Source organism: Hyperolius riggenbachi, chromosome 2 (genome assembly GCF_040937935.1).
Source record: "Hyperolius riggenbachi isolate aHypRig1 chromosome 2, aHypRig1.pri, whole genome shotgun sequence".
In the NCBI taxonomy this organism is placed as follows: domain Eukaryota; kingdom Metazoa; phylum Chordata; class Amphibia; order Anura; family Hyperoliidae; genus Hyperolius; species Hyperolius riggenbachi.
The window spans coordinates 146,487,038-146,512,286 of NC_090647.1; the positions used below are offsets into that span (position 1 = coordinate 146,487,038).

The following is a 25,249-nucleotide window of genomic DNA, read 5'->3' on the forward strand; positions in this document are numbered from 1 at the left end:
CGGAGGCAAGTGGGGCCTGGGTGATGATGTGCGCCTGCGCGTGGGTGCGAGGGGTGGTATAGCCGCCATATTTATTGTGGGAAAAACGGCCAGCAAGCATATTTTATCAGGTCTTTCTCCGCAAATCACAATAATAAAAAAACCAATATTTACAACGACATTTAAATCAAATTTGTTGCTAAAATAAGTGTGTATCTGGTTAGAAAACACGAGGTGGTACACAAGGTTGTTGATAAATAACAGTAGATGCCAGGGATATATTATTGCCTCCTGGTGGTGTGAATGCGGGTTTCACCAAATGCCGAGTTCTTTGTATACAGATTGTAATGTAGGATCAGTATAAGTATAAGATATAAACAAAAATATTAGAGTAAAAACATAAAAATTGTTAAGTATACATATATATAAAAAGACCATAAATTCCAGCACATATTGTACAAAAGCATAGTTATTAGCAAATGAAATGGTCCAAACTAAGCGAAAAAAGATAAGCTAAAATATTTATCTTTTTTTTTAGATACCTATGTATCATGTATAGAAAGTTTAAAAAGAGAGGACACGATTAAAAAGAGAAATATTACTGCTGGTATAGTGGATTAATAGATTTTTTCAAGTATTTTGTTTAGGCCACCTGGGGATAGGGTCTTAAGTATTTGAATCCAGAACATTTCCCGTTTCTTGAGAGAGTCAAAGGAGTCGGAGCGTTTGTGTGGAATAGATTCAATCAACGTGATGCGGAAGAGTGTGGGGTCGCTGTTGTGGTGGGTGGAAAAGTGACGCGAAACACTGTGCAGGGGGTATTTGTTTATTATGTTCCTTTTGTGTTGTCCTATTCTACTTCGTGCTTGTTGGGTGGTTCTGCCCACATACTGCAGACTACACGGGCACGTAATGACATAGATGAGGTACTTGGTTTCACAGGTAATGGTTTCTCTAATGTGGTATTCTGTTTTGGTAACATGTGAACTGAAGGACTGCATATACAGTGGTTGCCTTAGAGCAACCCAGGTTTGTAAGTACAATACTTACGTTTTATATTTCCTCTATTTATACATAATATACTACACTATATTGGGCTCTCGGTCTCCATTTTCTTATCTCCTACAAGCTTGCTTGGCCATCTTGCTCGACGATTCGGCAACCCAGACCCGATTGCAGCCCATTACACCGTACACAACATGGATCCATTCGAAGAACACTCGATCCACAGGAAGAATCTCCTGGCACAGTTCAAAAGATCTCCACAAGCCCCAATATATACAACTACTCTGGTACCGGCTGCTGCCAGTTCTGACAACGTGGACCTCAAACCCACCTTTCAGAAACTGGAGTCAGCCCTAAAGGATGAATTTTTCAACCTAGCTGATATCACCATGCAGGAAACTTATATCAGCGAAAAAATCTCCCCAGATGGGATAAGAATAAAAACTCTCTCTGCCTTTCCTAAGGATTTACCTTTCACAACAGAGTTTTATGAATACTTAGAAACCTGTACACAAGGAATTATGGAAAGAATAATTAAAAAGAGAAAATCCCTGGTGGTTGAATTACAACCCACAATAACAGGGTACAAAAATTTCCTAGCCCAACATACCTCAAACCCCCAATACCGACCCCTATTGTCTAACCTAACCACAAGAGTCAAAAGATTCGAACAGGATACAACTGAAACGAAAATGAAAAAATTGAACCATGATAGATTAGCCTATGCTGAACATAGGGAAAGAGAACGCAAACCACGACCCACACCCTTCCCACCCACACCGTCAGCACCGAGCCAATATGAGCCAATATGAGCCTCACCAATCCAAAACCCACACCACAACAATACCCACCGTATCCACCACCACCCATAAACCCGGTCTACCCCCCAATCCTCCAGCCACCTCCGCCACCACCCGCCCACCCCTCCATTCCCACACCCAATGTCCACAAGACCTTCAATTTTAATAAATTAGCACCACCTCCCAGTAGTTTCAACTACAAAAAACCCGACCTCACAAAAAACGACCCCAAAGCGCCACGACCACCCCGCACAAAATCACGACACGTCCGCAATATCCCTTCCAACTCAGCTCAGACCAGACCAGTGACCAAAAGCCCACATACTGCAGCCGACCAGAGCAGAATTTACACTTTCCTCAGTCCGTCTTCATTCAACTTCACCAAATCGAATCCTCCTGATACCCTCACAACGCACAAATCTTCCACAGTGATACTTCCGAAGGATGACAACCCCTCCCACACAGTCACTAACATTACAACTGATACAGACATCAGGATTTCTCAAATTAGCGTTTATAACTCAAATCCCAACTCACCAACAACGACCGATCCACACGTACCACCCTCCCCCTCCTCCCCATCCTTAGACCCAACACAAATAAACCTCAGTAAGATCCTAACACCTAGCGGTTCCCAACACACTACCAACACAGAACCACAAAACCAATCCCTATCACCCTCTTTTTTAGATTTACCAGCCTCGCTGTCACAAAACACCCTTTCCAAACAATTACCCAGTCCCATCTCAGCCCAGTAATTCCTGAAACCCATAAACAAAATGAAACGACCACTACCAGACACAGAAAACGAGGCTGTCGAGGCCAAAGAAAAAAGAAACAAAAGATAATACAGCATCACTCTACCACAACTCCCACTCCTAGCACACAAACCAAAAAAAGCATATTCAACCTGTCCCACCACACCCTCACCAAACATGAAACTTGCTTACTGGAAAAAGGCCTCTCTTTTTGCCCTACCAATCAATCTGATTTGTTTGAATTATTTACCGACCTTAACACTTACATCCGCAAACTTACTTTGAAAAGACACTTCGCCATAAAAAAACATAACACCCTCTTACAGACAGACGCGACCCAGCTCATTATTACCAATAATGACACACTCCCCATTGTTTCAGTATCCACAGCCGAAATAGAAACCGAAAAATACATTAGCACCAAACTCAAGGGCCGCTCACTGTTCTATCCCACAGCTTCCGAAGGCAATTATGTTGACACATTTTATTCCCTAGTTTTGAAGGACCTACAAGAATTGAACATCCCAGACACTATTCCCACATCCAACCTCTCTAAATTCGAAAGAGCAGCCCTCAAAACCTTGAAAAACAACTCCAACATCATTATCAAACCAGCAGATAAGGGGGGGGGATTGTTATCCTCAATAAAACTGACTATATTGAAGAATCCCTACGATTACTCAATAACCCCAAACATTATAAACCACTACCCATTGACCCCACCCCTGAAATCAATAAAACCTTAAAACAATTCATCGGGGAAGCACTACTAAACAACATCATCACCAAAAATGAAAAAAACTTTATCATAAATCACCACCCAAAAACCCCTTTCTTTTACCATCTTCCCAAAATCCATACAGACATCCATAAACCACCTGGTAGACCCATTATTTCTGGAATCGACTCTGCCACTAGTAATCTGTCCCGTTTCATTGATACACACCTTCAGCCCCATGTACAGTCCCTGCCGTCATTCATTAAGGATTCCCAACACCTCATCAGTTTCATTCATTCTATCCCGTGGCAGGAAGACTACATCTGGCTCACCTGCGATGTCACATCCCTTTACACTAACATACCACACGCTTTTGGACTTACAGCTTTACAATACTACCTCCAATCCAATACATCCATGCCACGTATCCAACAAACATTTCTCATGCAATGCACTGAATTCATACTCAACAATAATGTCTTCACTTTTCAAGAACAAACATATCATCAGGTCAGCGGCGTTTCTATGGGAAGCTCGTTCTCCCCTTCCTACGCTAACCTAGCAATAGGATTTTTTGAACAAACAAAGATGTACAGCAATAACCCATTCCACAACAATATCATTTTCTATAAACGGTATATAGATGACTTAATCTTTATATGGAGAGGTCCTCCCAGCTTAATTCCGTCATTTCTCAATCACCTCAACACCAACTCGGCCGACTTACAGTTCACCTCCCACTCAGACCCATCCTCTATAGAATATCTAGACCTCATTCTTTACACAGAACCACCTCACATTAAAACCAAAACTTTCTTCAAACCCGTAGACGCCAATAATTACATACATTATAACAGTTTCCACCACCGCCCATGGACAAAGAATACCCCATACAGCCAATATAAGAGGATCTACCGTAATTGCACGGATATACAACAATACAATACCCAGTCCAAAATTCTTACCAAGAAATTTACCGATCGCAAATATCCCAGGAAATTACTACAAGATGCACACCATAAAGCAACAACCAACAACCCACCACAACCCAAAGCCAGAACGCAGTTTACAGACATGCCCAGATTCATCACGAAGTTCAGTGCCCAACACCAGTCTATCCGTAATATCCTCAATAACAGATGGGAAATCCTCCTCCAAGACCCCCAGTTACAATCCATCATCCCACCCAGACCCACCATCACATACAGGCGCGCCCCCAATCTCAGCAGTATACTGGCCCCAAGTAAACTCCGCCAGTCACCATCGGGTACAAAACACACTCCCGGTACTTACACACCGGGCAGCTTCCCTTGTAAACACAAAAAATGCCTAGCCTGCCAGTTCGTCCTAAACACCCCGTCCTTCAGTTCACATGTTACCAAAACAGAATACCACATTAGAGAAACCATTACCTGTGAAACCAAGTACCTCATCTATGTCATTACGTGCCCGTGTAGTCTGCAGTATGTGGGCAGAACCACCCAACAAGCACGAAGTAGAATAGGACAACACAAAAGGAACATAATAAACAAATACCCCCTGCACAGTGTTTCGCGTCACTTTTCCACCCACCACAACAGCGACCCCACACTCTTCCGCATCACGTTGATTGAATCTATTCCACACAAACGCTCCGACTCCTTTGACTCTCTCAAGAAACGGGAAATGTTCTGGATTCAAATACTTAAGACCCTATCCCCAGGTGGCCTAAACGAAATACTTGAAAAAATCTATTAATCCACTATACCAGCAGTAATATTTCTCTTTTTAATCGTGTCCTCTCTTTTTAAACTTTCTATACATGATACATAGGTATCTAAAGAAAAAGATAAATATTTTAGCTTATCTTTTTTCGCTTAGTTTGGACCATTTCATTTGCTAATAACTATGCTTTTGTACAATATGTGCTGGAATTGATGGTCTTTTTATATATATGTATACTTAACAATTTTTATGTTTTTACTCTAATATTTTTGTTTATATCTTATACTTATACTGATCCTACATTACAATCTGTATACAAAGAACTCGGCATTTGGTGAAACCCGCATTCACACCACCAGGAGGCAATAATATATCCCTGGCATCTACTGTTATTTATCAACAACCTTGTGTACCACCTCGTGTTTTCTAACCAGATACACACTTATTTTAGCAACAAATTTGATTTAAATGTCGTTGTAAATATTGGTTTTTTTATTATTGTGATTTGCGGAGAAAGACCTGATAAAATATGCTTGCTGGCCGTTTTTCCCACAATAAATATGGCGGCTATACCACCCCTCGCACCCACGCGCAGGCGCACATCATCACCCAGGCCCCACTTGCCTCCGTAACCAACAAGATACATATGCTCTTAATACGCGTGCGCAATCCCCTATGCGTCGTGACGTACGCGTCACGCCATCAACACGCACGGCGTGACGTGCGCGTCATGCCGCTCTCCAACCCGCCCACACATCTGACCCTCTCGTACACTCAGCCATCCCATTCGCCTTCACTCCCTTCCATCACCCTACCCCCGCCCACGATACACGCCGATTGGTGACAAACCGGCTCACTTTATACGCCCCCCCTCCCTCCCTCGCTCCTGACCCTCAATCAAACTTACTCATTATCCAATCAGTCTCCCTATATAAAGCCCACACGCTGACACCTCAGCACAGAGGTGCCAAGCTATCATTGGACTCAGAGCTGGTAAGTGCAACCATCATTTATATCCTTGTTGCCCTCGCTTATCCTTAACTATTGACTGCTACAATTTATATTATATGCTTTTTAGTACCTTAATGTTTACTCTAACCAGCGTTTACTGTGTTATACATCTCCCTGGCCCCCACTCCTCCTAAGCTGTTCCTGTTACAAAGTGCACCAGTCTTTCTCAATATTTTGAGATTCATTCTTCACATTTTTTACAACCTTGCCCCAAGTTGAGCTACTTGTACTCACCCCCGCCTGTCTTTAGTGCCATCTTACTGCACCCTTCACCTCCTCATACCGTTCCATCACCAGGTCCTGATCACCCACATCCCTTCACGCGCATTCTGCCGCCTCCATACCATCTATCACACTGACCCCACATATACCATTTCAGTAGTTCATACACTATGCACAAAAATAACAAGTGTTCCCATGCCTTCTTACTCATGCGACATCTTATAATTATATATATATTTATATACAGCTCCCTGATATGCTACACATTTCTGTCGTTTCTAGTGAGATACTCCGATTGTTCATTGCCTGATGAAGCGGGATGTTGCCCGTGAAACGCGTTGCACTTTAATGTAGGAGTATGTGAATAAACTGTTTTTCTACAATCAACAGCATTCCTGGTCTATTAGTGTGTGGACGGTCCACCACCGCCACCCGAACCGTTTTAAACCTTTTACCTTATTTTTATCCTATTGGCGCCTCTGTACTTTTGCACATAAAGTTATCCACCCTTGGTGGAAGGGTGACATACCCTCCTTTCTTCTGTCTACGGAGAGCGACATCTTAGTCCTGAGTGGGGACAGGCATAATCTCCCCACCTGCATATACAGTGGTTGCCTTAGAGCAACCCAGGTTTGTAAGTACAATACTTACGTTTTATATTTCCTCTATTTATACATAATATACTACACTATATTGGGCTCTCGGTCTCCATTTTCTTACCTAGTAATTATAGCCATGGATGTCTTTCAATGCAAGGAAAGCATCTAAGCCCTCTTTAAATGCAGATATAGAATTTGTCATAACTACTTCCTGTGGCAATGCATTCCACATCTTAATCACTCTTACTGTAAATAACCCTTTTTCTAAATAAATGGCTGAAACGTTTTTCCTCCATGCGCAGATCATGCCCTTTAGTCCTTTGTGAAGGTCTAGGGACAAAAAGCTTATCTGCCAAGCTTTTATATTGCCCTCTGATGTATTTATACATGTTAATTAGATCCCCTCTAAGGTGTCTTTTCTCTAAACTAAATAAACCCAATTTATCTAACCTTTCTTGGTAAGTGAGACCTTCCATCCCTCATATCAATTTTGTTGCTCGCCTCTGAACCTGCTCTAAAACTGCAATATCCTTCCTGTAATGTGGTGCCCAGAACTGAATTCCATATTCCAGATGTGGCCTTACTAGAGAGCTAAACAGGGGCAATATTATGTTAGCATCTTGAGTGTTTATTTCCCTTTTAATGCATCCCAAAATTTTATTAGCTTTAGCTGCAGCGGCTTGGCATTGAATACGATTATTTAACTTGTTGTCGATGAGTGCTCCTAAGTCCTTCTCCAAGTTTGATGTCCCCATCTGTATGCCGTTTATTTTGTATGGTGCTAGACCATTGGTACGATCAAAATGCATGACTTTACATTTTTCAACATTGAATTTCATCTGCCATTTATGTCTCCATATAGCCATCCTATTCAGATAATTTTATCTCTAGACGTTTTGTTTCCATTTGGGATATATTTACTACAATATTGATTGAGAATAATTATTTTAAAAGCTTGCCATTTCCCTTCAGTGTCCCTCCCTTGTAGTACATTATCCCAGTTCACCAAACATAGTGCCTGTCTGAGTTGGTTGAACCTTGCTTTTCTAAAATTCATAGTTTTAGTTGTCCTGCTGCCTCTTGGCCTATCAGTCACTAGATCAAACGTTATCATGTTGTGATCACTATTTCCCAAATGTTCTTGAACCTGCACATTTGATACATTATCTGGTCTATTTGAAATTATAAATTCCAGTTACGCATTCCCCCTAGTTGGTTCAGTTACCATTTACATCAGGTAACTGTCTTGTAGTGTTGCCAGAAATCTGCCGCTTTTACCAGAATGGGTAGCCTCAATACTCCAGTCAATGTCTGGAAAGTTAAAGACACCCATAACTATGACCTCATTTTTAGTTGCAGCTTTTTCAATTTGCTGTAGTAATTGCACTTCTGCAGCTTCATGAATATGTGGTGACTTGTAGCATACCCCAATAAGCAATTGGCAACAGTTATTTCCACCATGAATATTTACCCAAACCGACTCCACATCTTCACAAACTTCCCCCTGCCTAATTGACTGAACACTGTATCCTGCCTCTGGGCAGCTTTAAGGTCATTTAGATGTGGTATCTCCCCTACCTTTGTAAATATTTCCACTAATTGAAAATTGTGCAAAAGGTGGACCAGCGCATCACCAGGCTGCCTCCGAATGGCCTCGAATCAGAGGTGCGCTGAGCCCCCCCAGAAACTGCAAACGCACCTTGAACCCATTTCCACTATTTGACTTTTAGTGACAGGAATTAAGAGATATCTCCAACAGGAACTAAAACAATAAATAAAAAAAAAGAAAATAAGACCCTTCAACCTGTTGTCCAAAATGAAAAAAAAAAGAAATGCTTTAGCTAGAGTTCTACTTGGTAGATAGCATATTTAAATTAGCTATCAGCAAGATTCACTTGGAAACCTCTTCATCAGAGATGTCCAACTCCAGACCTCAAGGGCCATGTAAGTGCCAGTGTTTAGAGTGGACTAAGACATTGCCAAAAGTGTGTAAGAACCTCAGCCCTTGAGATCTGCTTACATACATTTTTGAAAACCAGTAATAATAATAATGCCAACATTTGTAAAATACTTTTTTCCTTTTGGACTCAAAGTGCTTGAGAACGGTAGCCTCTAAGGGCGCGCTCTATAGGCCAACTTGCAGTGTTTGGGGATCTTGCCCAAGGACACCTTGCTGAATAGGTGCTAGCTTACTAAACATGAACAGCCAAGATTCAAACTCTGGTCTCCTATGTCAGAGCTGGTACCAGTAGACCAGCCTTTCTCAACCTTTCTACCCTGGAGTAACCCTGCAAATAGCTTTTGGATCTCAAGGAACCCCTGCAAACAATGTTTAGATCTCGAGGAACCTCTGTATTTTGCAGGAGGTATGGTCTTCAAAAGTGTGGCTGTTTATTTCACTACCCCATTACACTGCCACCCATTATACTGCCTCCTAAGCCCCTAATTTAGTGCTTCTTGTTACAGTACCACCAATTATAGTGAGCTCCATTATGCATCCCCACGATGGGGGAAAATGCCAAGGAACACCTGCAAAGTACTCAAGGAACCCTGGGGTTCCAGGGAACCCTGGTTGAGAAAGCCTGCAGTAGACTATTCAGCCAGTATGGCTGGTGCATCCCCTTTTACCACGACGTAGTGGATGTACATATGAGTTTTGTTTATGCTAATTCTGCTCATGTTTTCTTGCTTTTTACATATCTATTTAATCACTAACAGGACGACATTAGAGATAAGCTTAGATCAATCCCGGTGACTCTTACATACAACATCCTGGATGCACGGAACAAGCGTCAGTCTGCAGCAGGCTCTCTGCCTCCTCTGTTTCCTATTCTCAGTGCAGATGAGCCCAACTTCTATAACACTGAGGTGAGCTTGTGCAGGAAGAAACCAGTTGCAATACTGAGATATGCAGATGACTGGTCTATACCTACAGCTAAAGCCGGGAGCCAGAGCTAGGGGGCTGTCCTGCGGATCGGCAGCAGAGCGGAGCATTATACATTATATGCTCCCAGAGGTGATACAAATCCTCTTCACCTGTTCAGTGACATGGGTCTAAAGCCGCATGGTTATTGGCTAGCTATACAGCACTTGCAACCTTAACAGGAAGTGAAAAGGGTCCTGCATCGCCACCTGGAGCAGGTCATTTATAATTTCCTGCATTATGCTCTGCATTATGTACAGGACTGGGCCTACTCTAGTTCCTGGACCATTCCACCTCCCCTGTGATGGAGGTTTCAGGGGGGGGGGGGGGGGGCAGCCAACAGATCTCTGCGGGGGAATGGGGGCTGGCCCAATGTAGTTATGTATCTATGCCTGTAGTGATGATGTATCATTATGCCTCAATGAAGTCTGATTGAGGAGTGAAGGAACCATTGTCCATGTTCGAGTGATACTCATCAACACAAAAACACAGGTACAGGTGCCCAATATGCGCAATTCCTAATGATGTAATGTACTATCCAGAGGCAGTGTGTACCTTACCTCTTCTGAAGAATGAGCCAAATTGGATATTTATAACATCTACATTGTATTACACCACCTGACACACCTAACCATATTGCACCTTTGGCCACATGGGCCCATATGCAATGAACTTCTTCTCCTGAGTTATCTCTTAAGAGATAATTTTTGTGTTCTCTTTAAAATAACTTTTTTAGCATTTCACAGCTGAAAAAGTTCCCAAAAGTTGGTGAAAAGGTACTATTAAAAATGTTTTGAATATTTTCTTGCTTGCTGGTGGTTTAAAAGGCATTTTATAACAAGGTATGACAAATTGGATGTGTTACAGTTATCTGTAAGGTGTCATACATATGACAGTATTTTATTTGTACTTCTTTTCCATTCCCATTTTTTTAGACTGAAAGCAAACATTTCTGAATTTTTTAATAATCAAACCCCTGTACACTTGACATTATTTTTGTCAAATGTATATGCAAAAACAGAGTGGTTGGTATGTCTGGAAGAAGGTGTGTTTTATTGTAAAACACCTTCTGAGAGCCCTTGGGAGCTAAAAATTCTTGTTTTTAGCAATCTGCAAAAAACATTTTCTCGTATGAGCTTGTGTAATATATTTTCCTTTTCTTATAATTTGCGTTCTACTGATTTTCAAGGTTACAGTTGTGACCTAAGCTGATATGTAGACATATATAAAATAATAAACCATGTATCTCACACAAAATGCGATCTCTTTAATCTTACCAGGTTAATTTTCTTAAAGAAGGCTGTGGAGATGACAAAATTTGTCATAGCAACCTGCAGTTGAGCTATACTTTTCATTCTCGCGTAGGCCACACAGACAACTACGTACCACTGCCCATGTAAGTATATTACTATTATCATCATCATTATTTACATACAAACTTGATTGAAGAAATACATGTACACTAATCTAAAGCAAACAAATCAATGTGTTTCGAAAAGCACCCAAGATCCAAACAGGTAGTATATATCTGGACAATTCAGAGCTGTGCATAAATACATAGGGCTTAGACACAAGTATCTGCTTTAAATGAATTATAGCAATAAAAACTATATTTTAAAACATATATGTGTATGAGAAATACTTTTCCTGTTTGTAGGGTCTTAAGAAATCAGCAAGATTGCCTCACCTATCTCTCATTTATATGTATTTATTTATTTATTTGTGTTGTATGATTAGTGCGACTCTGATGACTACAAACATGAATTTAATGTGTTAATAATAAAGTTAGGTTAATGCTGTTACCGTAATGTTCCACCTTTGTGAGTCTTTTACATTGGCTACTGCCTAGTAAACTGTATCTTTGTGAAGTGTGCCCTCTTCTGCTAGCAACACAAACTGCAATCAGTTGTGCTATATGGTTTTTTGTTTTTTTGTTTTGAAGGGAGGACAAGGTTCCAGTGTTTTCACTGACCGACCAGAAGGATATTATACTGAAGATAACAGTGAATAATTTCCCTTCTAACCCACTTACACCACAGCTTGATGGAGATGATGCTCATGAAGCCCAGCTCATAGCGAGTTTCCCTGATACCATGTCCTACTCTGGTGTTCGTTCAACTGCCTTACCCACGGTATGAAAAATATTTGAACTAGCTTCTGTGGACTTCTGGCAAGTCAGCAATGTGCAAATGTTTGCAGTGTAAGGGTCCAATAGTTCACATCTTCAGCACACTTTTATCAGCTTGTGTCTAAGGGCTGGTCCACATGGGTGTTTTTGTGGCATTTAACGCAGCGTTTCAGATGCAGCGTTTTTTGGGATCTTCCGCTGTCCCATTCAAGTGAATGGGAGCGTTGAGAGCTGGCTTTTGCAGGCTTTCATGAAAGCCTGGCGGTAGATCCCGGCGTTGCATCTAGTCTCGAAAGCAACATATTGCTTTTAGAGGCGTTATACGCCAGGAAACAATAGCAGAGACCAGAATTGCTAGCCTTAAACGCTTCCTAAAAGCCTTCAAAAGCTATAGTCTAAACACTGGCATTTAAACGCCAGCATTTTAACGTGGCGCCGAGTGAAAGCTCGGCAGAAGCCCGTGTGAACCAGCCCTTAGGGAACATTTCCAGTAGGTGACGCATGTGTTTCCGAATTGGACGCGGCGCTTGCGCTTTTGCAAAGCAATACATGGCTATGGGGTTTGAATACTTGGGACTTGATTCACTAAGACAAATAGCATGCCTTATCAGAGTTAACACCTCTTATCAGAGTTAACAGGCCTTATTAAAGTTAATGTGCCTTATCAGAGTTAGCGTGCCTTATCAGAGTAGCATAGCGAACACTACAAGCTTATGCCTGCTAACTGGCAATGGCGAGAGCTTCATTCGTCCTGCCCTGTGCCCCTGCAGATCCAGTCACTTTAAAGGACATTATCACTACACTTTGATTGGCCCAATAGGCTGCCTATCAAGTTTCCTGTCAAGTGAAAGGCAGCCTATAGGGCCAATCAAAGTGCGGGGATAATGTCCTTTAAAGTGATTGGACCTGCAGGGGCTCAGGGCAGGACGAGTGGATCTTTCGTCATTGCCAATTAGCAGGCATAAGTTCGTAGCGGTCCCTGTGCTACTCTGATAAGGCATGTCAACTCTGATAAGGCATGCTATTTGTCTTAGTTAATCAAGCCCTTGCTGTGGAAAGCTGCAGCATGCACTTTTTTCCCTGCACATGATTCGGGATGCAGCCTATTGATTTCAATAGCCTGCGATTTCGCATCAGAAATCACGTGGGGAAAATGGCCACGATTCGTGGCTAATGGAAATAGGATCTTACATGTATAGTAATACAGTATTACACATTTCAGTGGATACAGTGCACAATACATTGTGTGTATTTTATCTCTATAACCAAAGCTGGCTTATATGTGCAATGAAATTATACTAAAAGCAAATATAGTGGTAATCCCCAAAGCCATATTATGACATGAATACATCTCCTAGCTCTGTGGATCTCTGCAGAGACCTTAGCCATCAGACTGAATCCCACTTTGAACAGGTACAGACAAACCAAATTGATTTTGTTTCGAGAAAGTAATCCACAGATAGCTTCAGGTACAATCTTGGCCTGATCTCACATGGCCTTTTCTGTTTCTGGTGCTGCTTGAGAAGATATACAACAAAATCATTCTGAGATACCTAAAATTGGTTCTCAAGTGACATGATATCAGCTTTACATATCTGAATGAGGTTGGGAATTTATGTATAGATCTTCCCTCTCAGCACAAAATAAGCAACATTAAATAAGGGGGTAATTCCATTCGACATAGTTCTGTACTTGATCTCTCCAATTTTGACAAAAAAAATTTCCAGTGATCAGTGACCCCTAACCCCCCTCCCCCTCAACCAAATTTTAGCGAAAAATTGCGACATTTGTCCGAGCAGTGGCTCAAAGTCAAAATGGCCAATTTTGACATAGACCAATTTAAAAAAAATCATAGCTTCGTCAAAATTCATTGCACAGATGGCAGATTGAGCTCATTGGAAATGTATTTAGCTAAAGTTTAATGAAAAAATATAGTTTCTGAAAATTTTCAATATTTTTAAAAAATTTGACAATTTCAAATTGAATTTTTGAAAAACACGTACCCTTCATTTTTTATTTTTTTTTTTGAGTTTTGGATATGTTAAAGGCCACACTTTCAACTACCTTTCCTGAACGTTTGATGTTTTGGTCTTGATTACTTCACAAGAAATGACAATCAAATTTTTGTTTAACTTAAAGAGAAACTCCGACCAAGAATTGAACTTTATCCCAATCAGTAGCTGATACCCCCTTTTACATGAGAAATCTATTCCTTTTCACAAACAGAACATCAGGGGCGCTGTATGACTGATATTGTGGTGAAACCCCTCCCACAAGAAGCCCTGAGTACTGTGGTACTTCTGGCAGTTCCCTGTCTGTGAACCTTGTTGTATTGTGGGAAATAGCTGTGTACAGCTGTTTCCAACTGTCAAAAAAAGCATGCGGCAGCTACATCACCTATCAACAGTAAAAATGTCACCATGTGATAAATGTCAGAATGTGAATCAGGGATTTAAAAGATTTTACAATGGGCAAACACTTACTAAATCATTTATACATAATTATTGTAAAAATGAAGCACTTTTTTTATTACATTATTTTCACTGGAGTTCCTCTTTAAGTCTTCAAACCCAAACAGCTGAATGAATGCATGAGCCTGTTTTGTAGAGTAGTTAAAGCAGTTTAACCATACTTTATAGGACATTTCTTTATAAAAAGTATAGTTGACCACTTAATCAAACTGAGACAGGAATTGCTTGGTGGACCAACCTAGCCCTCCTATGTAAACTGATGTTCTGCTACTCTTTTGGGTCTAGAAGTGATGTTCTGCTACTCTTTTGGGTCTAGAAGTGATGTTCTGCTACTCTTTTGGGTCCATAAGTGATGTTCTGCTGCTCTTTTGAGTCCAGGAGTAATGTTCTGCCGCTCTTTTGGGTCCAGAAGTTGTATTTGGGCATTAGAAATTGGCATTAACATTTACTCCAATGTTATCTCAGTGGGCAGCTATACTTTAAAATTTATATACTGCTCTTACCTCCCAAAAGTCACTTGCTTCCAATAAGAGCTTCATTTAATTTACTGAGGATATAAGAGATTCCTTAAAGGATATCTGAGGCGAGTGAGTTAAAAAAAGGTAACTACCTATTTTGCTGCATAAAGCTCCTGGGACGCTGCCTGCATCCTCCTTTTCCCCGTTGTGCTCCATTTATTAGCTAAAGGGTCCGGACCGGGCCTGACCCTCCATTGGGTCAACAGCCATGACCCAGAAACAGAATTCCTTAATCGCCCCTGCACCTGCACAGTCCGCATGGCTGCATGTGCCTGTGTAGGTCGGAAGCGCTCTGACGCTGTGCCCGAGCTCCCAGACCGATGGGAGCGAGGACACGGTGGCAGAGGGCTTGCAACCTGTGCAGGCACACTTGTGCCATGCGAACTGTGTAGGCGCAGCTGGCAATTGACACATTCGGCATCCCAGGAGCTTTATGCAGCTAAAGAGGTTATTACTTTTTTTTTACTTACTCGCCTCAGATATCCTTTAAATTATTTACTGTAACAACACTTGTGAATCACTTTTTCCTTAAAAACAAAAACCTGTAATAGAGGATTTGTTGTCTGTGAAACAATTTGATTTTTAAAATTTACTTCCACTTTTAATTTCCCACTTCCTCCAAATAAAATCCCTACAAATATGCACATGGATAAATATTATTAGATGTACATTAATGCCTGACAGATGTTCTTCATTTATAGCTATGATTCTTAGTAACTTAGGTGAGGTCCGTTTCTCAGCTGCCAGTTTCTGAACCATTATGTTTCTTCACCCTCAGGATAAGACAGTGGTTTGTCAATCCAATGAAAATGCATCCCAGGCTATATGTGAGCTCGGCAACCCAATGAAGAGAAATGCTGAGGTAATATTATTTTCTCTTTTTTTAAACCCAGTTACTAGGTGCTCAATGAAACATACCCTACAATAGTTATACAGTCATTGTTATCTGACTCAAACAGCCATTGACTTTTTTCCTCAGCAATGTAATATTTTTTGTGTCATAGTTGTGTGTGTGTTTACTTTTATGGTATTCTGATTTGTTTTTATTTCAGATATCTTTCTATATGATTATTAGCACTCCAGGGATCACCATAGAGACTACAGAATTGGAGGTGAAACTTGAACTGGCAACGTAAGACTTTAGATTATGCAATGTGTTATGTTTGTATGTATACCACTGAAACAGCAAATGAATGCCAATTTCTTTCCATTGACAGGTTTAACCAGGACGTTCACTAGGCTGTGAATTATGTTTATTAGTCATTTAACTCGATTACCACTAGATATTCAATCTAGCAGAAATCTTATCGAATATTGATTGGAGCAACACTGCCACTAGCTGTAGACTGGCTAATTGATCGAGAAGGGCTTTAGGTTTTATTAAATTTGCATTTGATTAAATTTAGTTCTGAAATTAAACGTCTAATGTCATAAAAATGGTAGTGTATTGGGGCTTTATAACTCTGTGCTGTGCACTGCAGGATCAATGTAAATCTGGATGACTAATGCCAGAGTGTTACATTTTTCAACACAAATGACTGATATGTATTAAAATATGATATAGTGGTCTGTAATTCAGCTTTACATTTTATACATGTCTCTGCAAAACTAGTTGGCACTATGTGCTATGCTGCCTTTTTATTATTTATTATATACAGTGGCTTGCAAAAGTATTCGGCCCCCTTGACGTTTTCCACATTTTGTCATATTACTGCCACAAACATGAATCAATTTGATTGGAATTCCATGTAAAAGACTAATACAAAGTGCTGTACACATGAGAAGTGGAACGAAAATCATACATGATTCCAAACATTTTTTACAAATCAATAACTGCAAAGTAGTGTGTGCATAATTATTCAGCCCCCTGAGTCAATAGTTTGTAGAACCACCTTTTGCTGCAATTGATGCTGCCAGCTTTGCACATCTAGAGACTGAAATCCTTGCCAATTCTTCTTTGCAAAACAGCTCCAGCTCAGTCAGATTAGATGGACAGCGTTTGTGAACAGCAGTTTTCAGATCTTGCCACAGATTCTCGATTGGATTTAGATCTGGACTTTGACTGGGCCATTCTAACACATGGATATGATTTGTTTTAAACCATTCCATTGCTGCCCTGGCTTTATGTTTAGGGTTGTTGTCCTGCTGGAAGGTGAACCTCCGTCACAGTCAAGTCTTTTGCAGACTCCAAGAGGTTTTCTTCCAAGATTGCCCTGTAATTGGCTCCATCCATCTTCCCATCAACTCTGACCAGCTTCCCTGTCCCTGCTGAAGAAGAGCACCCCCAGAGCATGATACTGCCACCACCATATTTGACGGTGGGGATGGTGTGTTCAGAGTGATGTGCAGTGTTAGTGTTCCTCAACACATAGCGTTTTGCATTTTGGCCAAAAAGTTCCATTTTGGACTCATCTGACCAGAGCACCTTCTTCCACGTGTTTGCTGTGTCCCCCACATGGCTTGTGGCATACTGCAAATGGGACTTCTTATGCTTTTCTGTTAACAATGGCTTTCTTCTTGCCACTCTTCCATAAAGGCCAACTTTGTGCAGTGCACAACTAATAGTTGTCCTATGGACAGACTCTCCCACCTGAGCTGTAGATCTCTGCAGCTCATCCAGAGTCACCATGGGCCTCTTGAGTGCATTTCTGATCAGCGCTCTCCTTGTTCGGCCTGTGAGTTTAGGTGGATGGCCTTGTCTTGGTATGTTTACAGATGTGCCATACTCTTTCCATTTCTGAATGATCGCTTGAACAGTGCTCCGTGGGATGTTCAAGGCTTTGGAAATCTTTTTGTAGCCTAAGCCTGCTTTAAATTTCTCAATAACTTGATCCCTGACCTGTCTTGTGTGTTCTTTGGACTTCACAGTGTTGTTGCTCCCAATATTCTCTTAGACAACCTCTGAGGCCCTCACAGAGCAGCTGTATTTGTACTGACATTAGATTACACACAGGTGCACTCTATTTAGTCATTAGCACTCATCAGGCAATGTCTATAGGCAACTGACTGCACTCAGATCAAAAGGGGCCGAATAATTATGCACACACCACTTTGTAGTTATTGGTTATTGTAAAAAATGTTTGGAATTATGAATGACTTTCGTTCCACTTCTCACGTGTACACCACTTTGTGTTAGTCTTTCATGTGGAATTCCAATAAAATTGATTCATGTTTGTGGCAGTAATGTGACAAAATGTGGATAACTTTGAAGAGGCCGAATACTTTTGCAAGCCACTGTAATTTAAAGAGGAACTTCAGTGAAAATAATGTAATAAAAACTGCTCAATTTTTACAACAATTATGTGTAAATGATTTTGTCAGTGGCTGCTCATTGTAAAATCTTTCCTCTTCCTGATTTACATTCTGAAATTTATCACATGGTGACATTTTTACTGCTGGCAGGGGATGTCACTGGAAAGAGATGCTGCTTCCATTTTTGACAGTTGGAAACAGCTGTTATTTCCCACAATGCAACAAGGCTCCCACAGTGTGATGTCAGTACCTTAGTGCTGTGAGGCGCTGATATTACATTGTGGGAGGGATTTCACCACAAAATCAGCCATACAGAGCCCCCTGATGATTCGTTTGAGGAAAGGAAAATATTTCTCATGGGAAAGGGGGTATCAGCTACTGATTGGGATGAAGTTCAATTCTTGGTTACGGTTTCTCTTTAAATACGACACTTGCCAAAATGCTCCAGGACTATTGAACAGAAAGGCACATGGTGGCAACAATGCGTTTATTCCCTAGTATACCCTCATTATTTTATGAATTTTCCGTTTTTATGCTAAATATTCATTTTAAAATTCATTTAATACGTACTTGTTTGTTTGTAATAATGAAAAAAGCCACCTTGCAATGAATGTTTACTTTAATTGGTAAATATGGCATAGCATTAGTTAAAGTCTTGTGTTTTCAGGATAAGTGAGCAAGCGAACATAACAGCTGTATTTGCTAGTGCCAAGGTGATCATTGAACTTCCTCTTTCTGTCTCTGGGTGAGTTAAATCGTTAACGTTTATATCACTTTTATTTTTACAGCTTGCTTGGCTTCCTGAGGATTTTTTTTGACTGTTGATAAGGAACAACTGTACCAGAATTTATCATTACTCAAAACGATCACAAACAATAATTTGTAGCGATGAAAGTCTACTGTGTATATAATCTACAGACATGATATTTAAAAGTAAACACGAGGTGAAAAAACTAGATACTTACCTAAGAAGAGAGAAGCCATCACAACCTTCAGAAGCCTCCTGCTTGGGGGCCTGCCTGAAGATCGTGACCTTGTCATGCATAAGCGCTGCCATGATGCACTGTGCGATTACAGCCACCCCTGTAGAGTAGCACAGAGCTGCTTGCAGGTGCGGTATGGTCGCACTCATGCTTGAAGAAGAACATAGTCACAATCAGATATTCAACAAGCTTTTGTTGGATATCTTTTGGGAGTCCGCATGCGGTAATGGAGGAAGATAGGCAGGTATCATTGTTAGGGAGGGTTTTTTTAATTAATTATTTTTGCCTCGGGTACATTTTAAGACTGCAAATGGTAGACCACCAAGAATCTAACCCCACCTACCAGGGCTGATCCAAGGATTTTACCTGACTGCCACCTGGAGCCGGGAAGGAATTTCATCCCTTTAACCACTTGCCGACCGCGCACTCATACCGCGCGTCGGCAAAGTGGCAGCTGCAGGACCAGCGACACAGTTCTGCGTCGCCGGCTGCAGGCTAATTAATCAGGAAGCAGCCGCTCGCGCGAGCGGCTGCTTCCTGTCAATTCACGGCGGGGGGCTCCGTGAATAGCCTGCGGGCCGCCGATTGCGGCTCGCAGGCTTAATGTAAACACAAGCGGAAATAATCCGCTTTGTTTACATTCGTACAACGCTGCTAACAGTAGCAGCGTTGTACCAGATCAGCGATCCAATCAGCGGCCGGGGATCGCTGTCACATGACAGGCAGGAGCCTGTTAGAGGCTGCACAGGACAGATCCGTTCCTGTGCAGCCTCGGATCTCCGGGGAAGGGAGGGAGGAGAGGGAGGGGGGGAATTTCGCCGCGGAGGGGGGCTTTGAGGTGCCCCCCCTGCAACCCCCAGGCAGGCAGGAGCGATCAGACACCCCCAGCACATCATCCCCCTAGTGGGGAAAAAAGGGGGCGATCTGGTCGCTCTGCCTGCACCCTGATCTGTGCTGGGGCTGCACAGCCCACCCAGCACAGATCAGCTAAAACAGCGCTGGTCCTTAAGGGGGGGTAAAGGGTGGGTCCTCAAGTGGTTAAAAGTTATTTGGCCAAGCCTTGTAAGGGTTTTTTTTGCTTTCCCTTGGATCAACTGGAATATTTGAGGGTGCATGACAGAAATGTACCTAATTTTTCCTTATATTTTTATTTCATGTTCTTCAAGTTGAACAGATTTTTTTTTTCAGCCAAACTATGTTATTGTGTACAATTTGCATACTAGCTCATATGCACTACAGGACAAATACAGAAAAAAGTTAAACAGGCCCTTTTTTAACCTATTTTAGCTGACAAAATGTTGCTAATGGTGAGGCAAAACATCCGTGAATAGAATATTTTTTCAATATTGCTACAGAAATGTGTTACTAAAACAATGAGCTGAAATAATCTGTTAATTCTAATAACAAATTATTTTTCCTTGAACAGATACCTGTTTGACCCTACAAAGTTGCTTTTTTATAAGACCACTAGTAAAAGGCCCGCCCGGTAAACGGGCGCTAGGTCACAGCCGCTACCCCCACAATATGCACACATACGCGTCCTGCTTGCTTGTTCCCCACCACTTTCTGAAGTATATGCACACAGGGAGCTGCTTGCTTGGCAGTTGGAAAAAGCTGTTATTTCCCACAATGCAATGAGAACCTCTGTGAACCACATAAAGCAAAATGTCAGATCCGGCCCTGTGTCCTAACTGCCCTGGCTGCGCACATGCTCAGTACAAAAAAGCCAGGGACACACAACCATTCAGTTGATGACGCAGGAACACTTGCATTTTATTGTATAGGATATATGCTTTGGTTGAAACTTTCCATCGTGTCCAATTGTTCTGCTTTGATCCCATTATTTAAAACTGATAGCAAGTTATTTTTCTTTACAACATCATTACAGCATCATTAGCTTAGGTAACAAGATTAGTAGTATAATGGTGCAGAAATGTGAGTAATACATGTTTGTGGTTGCCTTGCAGAGATGCCATGCCAAATAGACTGTTTTATAGTGGAAAGGTGAGGGGAGAGTCTGCCATGAAGAATGAAGATGACTTGGGCAGTCCTGTGGATGTGGAAGTTACAGTATGTACTTTACTTTCATTCATGTTAATGTATAATAATCTTGCTTAGTTGCAAGGAAGACAACATTTTTTCAATCAGACATAATGGCCAATTTACATTTCTAGTATATCTGTATTTAAAATTGTTGTGCCAGTTATTCACTCATTTATTATAGATCTACCCCCAAAATGTATACCTAAGTATACTGCACAGTATATATGAGAGGCCCGGTCGCTTACAGAAATCCACCAGTCAAAAGGCTTGCATACAGAAACAAATTGGCAACACTCACAGATACCTAAAACGTTATATCTTTAAATGGTACACACCAGCTTCTAATACAGAAAACTCTGCTTTGCAGGTATAGGTGTGCCTCCTGTTATTTAAAACGGTTCAATCAGGGAACATTCAGTACGAGCACCACAAGTGTTCCCTCAGCAATTGTCATAGCTTCTGTCCCCCCGCAATCGCTGCACCGCATAAATCCTTCTTCATATGACCCTGCGCCACGGTGCTGCCACAAGGTCATATGCATAGGCCCGCCTTTGTTCTGTGACTTACTCACTGCTGGACAGGAAGTAGGTCACTGGGATTCCTGTCAGTCTGCGCATGTGCACCGCATCGCGCTCCGGTGTTTACACTTACTGCGTCGCCCATAGGCTTGCATTACCCTAAGCACCATGTGTTAAGCAAGGTGCTTGCTGTAATGCACTGCAACCTTTGCGTCAGATCAGATACTTCCAATGTATAGCGGCTCATCGCAATAGGTGTGAAAGTCTCCATAGACTTTCATTGTTTTTGAGGCCCCTTACAGTAAAATAGGATAACACAATGCAGGTTTTGACTCCTAGTGTAAAAGGGGTCTAAAAGGAAAAAAAAATATGACAGCCTCCATATTCCATATATATTGCTACAGGTTCCCTTGCTACATTGCTATGGTAACGTGCGATGCACTACGCACTACCCTAGTAACACAAATGCCATTTTACTTCACACCTGTATTCAGCCATAAGTCTCTGCAAATGTACTTACCTAATGTCCCAATTTACGAGAAGTTGTAGGACTAGACCACAACGAAAATCACTTCCAATAGCATAAAACCTTCTTAATTTATTGAGTTTTAAAGTTAAAAATGGCCGCACTTACTGGGTGCTGGGTTGGCTCCCACAGCAGTGTTATAAAGTAATGGACACCCGGTAGACAGCATTCCCTAAATATTACATTTTATAGGGTGAAAGGTCAGTGGAGTGTGTTTTGTGTATCCTTAAAAGGAACCCGAGGTGTGAGACCAATGAAAGCTGCCATATTTATTTCCTTTTAAACAATACCAGTTGCCTGACAACCCTGGTGATCTTTCTGGTCAGTAGTGTCTGAACCACACACTTGAAACAAGCATGCAGCTAATCTTGTCAGATTGTCGTAGACCTGATAATCTGCATGCTTGTTCAAAGTCTATTGCTAAAGGTATTAGAGGCAGAGAATCAACAGGACAGCCAGGCAATGTGCATTATTTAAAAGGAAATAAACATGTTAGCCTCCATATCCCTCTCACCTTGGGTTCCCTTTAAATATTCTTATTCTTAGTTAACCTTTTAGTAATTTTTATCTCATCTGTTTATTTTGATTACAACTTTAAGAGCACTTCAAGCTGCTTGTACTCTGTGATACAATGTGACTTCATATAATAGAGTTTCTATGTCATGCAGGTGTCAAACAGAGGGAAGTCACTGCGCACTCTGGGATCTGCATACCTGAACTTGATGTGGCCACATGAAATGGCAAACGGGAAATGGCTGCTGTACCCAATGAAGATTCAATTGAAGGAAACGGTGCATTCTAATCGTAGCATGGAGTGTAAACCCATCGAGGCAGTGAACCCTCTGAAACTGGTGCGTGATCAGGTTACATGAAACTGTCCTATCTCCTACCCTTCAACACATAAATATATACTAAACAAACCTATTCCGTCTGTCCTGACTGATCCCACAGAATACAGTGCGAGAAGATACAAAATCATTCCAGCTAAGTGAGAGTCGGAGTTCAGCAAGTCGGTGGGCACTCTCATATCCAGCAAAGAAAAAAGACATTGTTTTGGTAAATATCATTTTACATAATGATTTGGGTAAGGTGCAGTAATATTAAAATAATATTTGTAAGTAAAGGTGTATTTTTTCTGTTATGTTTTTTTTGTGTGTGTGTCCAGACAATTGCAAGCCGTTATGCACTGAAATAACAGTAATATGTCCCCATGACATACATATTAGAAAAAAGCTAAGTCCATAAGGCAACTATTTATGGATTTTTTTAACTGTTTTTGTTTTTTAAACATGTGATTGTTTGGTAAGGTGGGTGGGAGGGAGGGGGCTTTGGAAGGGATTAATTGTATTACCGGTATTATTATTTGTATTAAAAATGTGTGGTGTGTAATTTAACTTTGGTTTACCATGAAGTGTTTCATTTTTTTTTTCAACTTTACCTTCGCTACATTATTATGAATGGACATGGCCCCTGATTGGGTTCATGTCCATTCACTACAGACACTGGGATTGGTTCAGGGAATCCTCGGGTTCCCTTCCCCAATCACCACTACGGTAAGAGCGACGGTCGCGTGCATATGTGTGCACCCACTGCTATAACACTGGATGCTTATACGCATCCAGTTAGACTTGAGCAGTGTCTATCTGGATGACTATAGTCATCCAGATAGACTGAAGTGGTTATTATACGTAAAACCAACTCATGTCCCTGCAGCTAATTCGGTCAGATTTGACAATAATGTCAGAAACAACTGATCTGATGCATGCTTGTTCAGGGCCTATGGCTAAAAGAATTAGAGACAGAAGATCACCAGGACTGCCAGGCAACTTGTATTGCTTAAAAGGAAATAAATATGGCAGCCTTCATATCCCTTTAACTTCAGTTGTCCTTTAAATAAATAAATAAAAAGACATGTCAAGATTCCCACAGCTCTGCACAACACTATACTACTTGTTTTATGTTGCTGTCAAGGAAATTTTAAGACAAAAGGCAGTAAAAAAGGGTGCATGCGGCAAGTGGACTAATTGGGCACTGACATAGGCGCCAATGCAAAATATCAGGAATTGGGTTCCGGAGCGGAAATTTGGGCACCTGGTAAATATCGGGCGCTGGTACAGCGTCCGCTATAGATCAGGCACCGCAGCGCACAAATGCAGATATTTTTAGGCGCCTATCGTGGTGCCAGAGAATTTGTGTTTTTTTTTGGCATAGATGCGATGTGATCTTCGCACTGCACCGCGGCTAGTTGAAACTGGCCCTTAGGTAGCTAGTGTGCGGGGGGTTTAGGAGGTAGGTAGGTAGTTTTTTTTTGGGGGGGGGGGGGAATTAAGGGTTAGGCAATAGTTAGGTAGTTTGTGGGGGGTTAAGTAAGGGTTAGCAGTTAGGTAGGTAGTTTGTGCGGTGGGGAGATGTTTAAGGGTTAGCGTTAGGTAAGTAGTTTGTGTGATGGAGAGGTTAAGGGTTAGCCATTAGGTAAGTAATTTGTGTGATGGAGGGATTAAGGGTTAGGTGTTAGGGAGGCAGTGCGTGCAGGGGAAGGGGAAGGGTGTTTAGGTATTAGGCAGGTAGTGTGTGCGGGTTCGGGGGTTAAGGGGTTAAGGTTAGGCATCGGGTGGGAGGGTTCTGTGTGAGAGTAGGGTTAGGTTTGGCCATAGTAAGATATCAGTATTTAATACCAATATTTCACACTTTTTTTTTCTTTTTGTAAGATATCGGTATTTAAAAATTATTTTTTGGTCACGAAGTCCTGTTGTGTTAAACGACAGCATCACACCCTGCGAACGTTTGTGCTACTATCAACAACTCAACTGAAATAAGGAGGGTCAAGAGTGGCCTACAGTGCCAGATATTATAGATAGCAAAATCCATCCGTTATCTATCTATCTTTCTATCTATCTATTTATCTACAATACATTCTAACTACTTATCTATTTATCTGTCTGCTGCCAGTGAAACAGAGGAGCTGTGTTATTATCAAAAGGCAGCTCATACATGCTGCAGGCAGCCAAGCCCCCTGCCTATATAGGGCTATAGCTGCCTGTGATGCTGTGGTGTCAGACAGCCATGCCTGTATCCACCAACATGGAGGAGA

The 25,249-nt window shown here is 41.4% G+C and overlaps 1 protein-coding gene across 4 annotated transcripts in view; it reads left to right on the forward strand.

The window, feature by feature from the left end:
* Positions 1-25,249, forward strand: part of ITGA7 (integrin subunit alpha 7) — a 243,330-nt gene that overhangs the window by 204,228 nt on the left and 13,853 nt on the right. For all 4 annotated transcript variants that reach the window (XM_068267657.1, XM_068267654.1, XM_068267656.1 and 1 more), the window contains 9 exons: positions 9,515-9,664; positions 11,000-11,115; positions 11,662-11,851; positions 15,615-15,698; positions 15,889-15,968; positions 18,756-18,833; positions 21,039-21,141; positions 22,827-23,009; positions 23,110-23,214. In XM_068267657.1, coding sequence (XP_068123758.1) covers positions 9,515-9,664; positions 11,000-11,115; positions 11,662-11,851; positions 15,615-15,698; positions 15,889-15,968; positions 18,756-18,833; positions 21,039-21,141; positions 22,827-23,009; positions 23,110-23,214 — 1,089 coding nt within the window. The remainder of the gene's footprint in view (positions 1-9,514; positions 9,665-10,999; positions 11,116-11,661; positions 11,852-15,614; positions 15,699-15,888; positions 15,969-18,755; positions 18,834-21,038; positions 21,142-22,826; positions 23,010-23,109; positions 23,215-25,249) is intronic.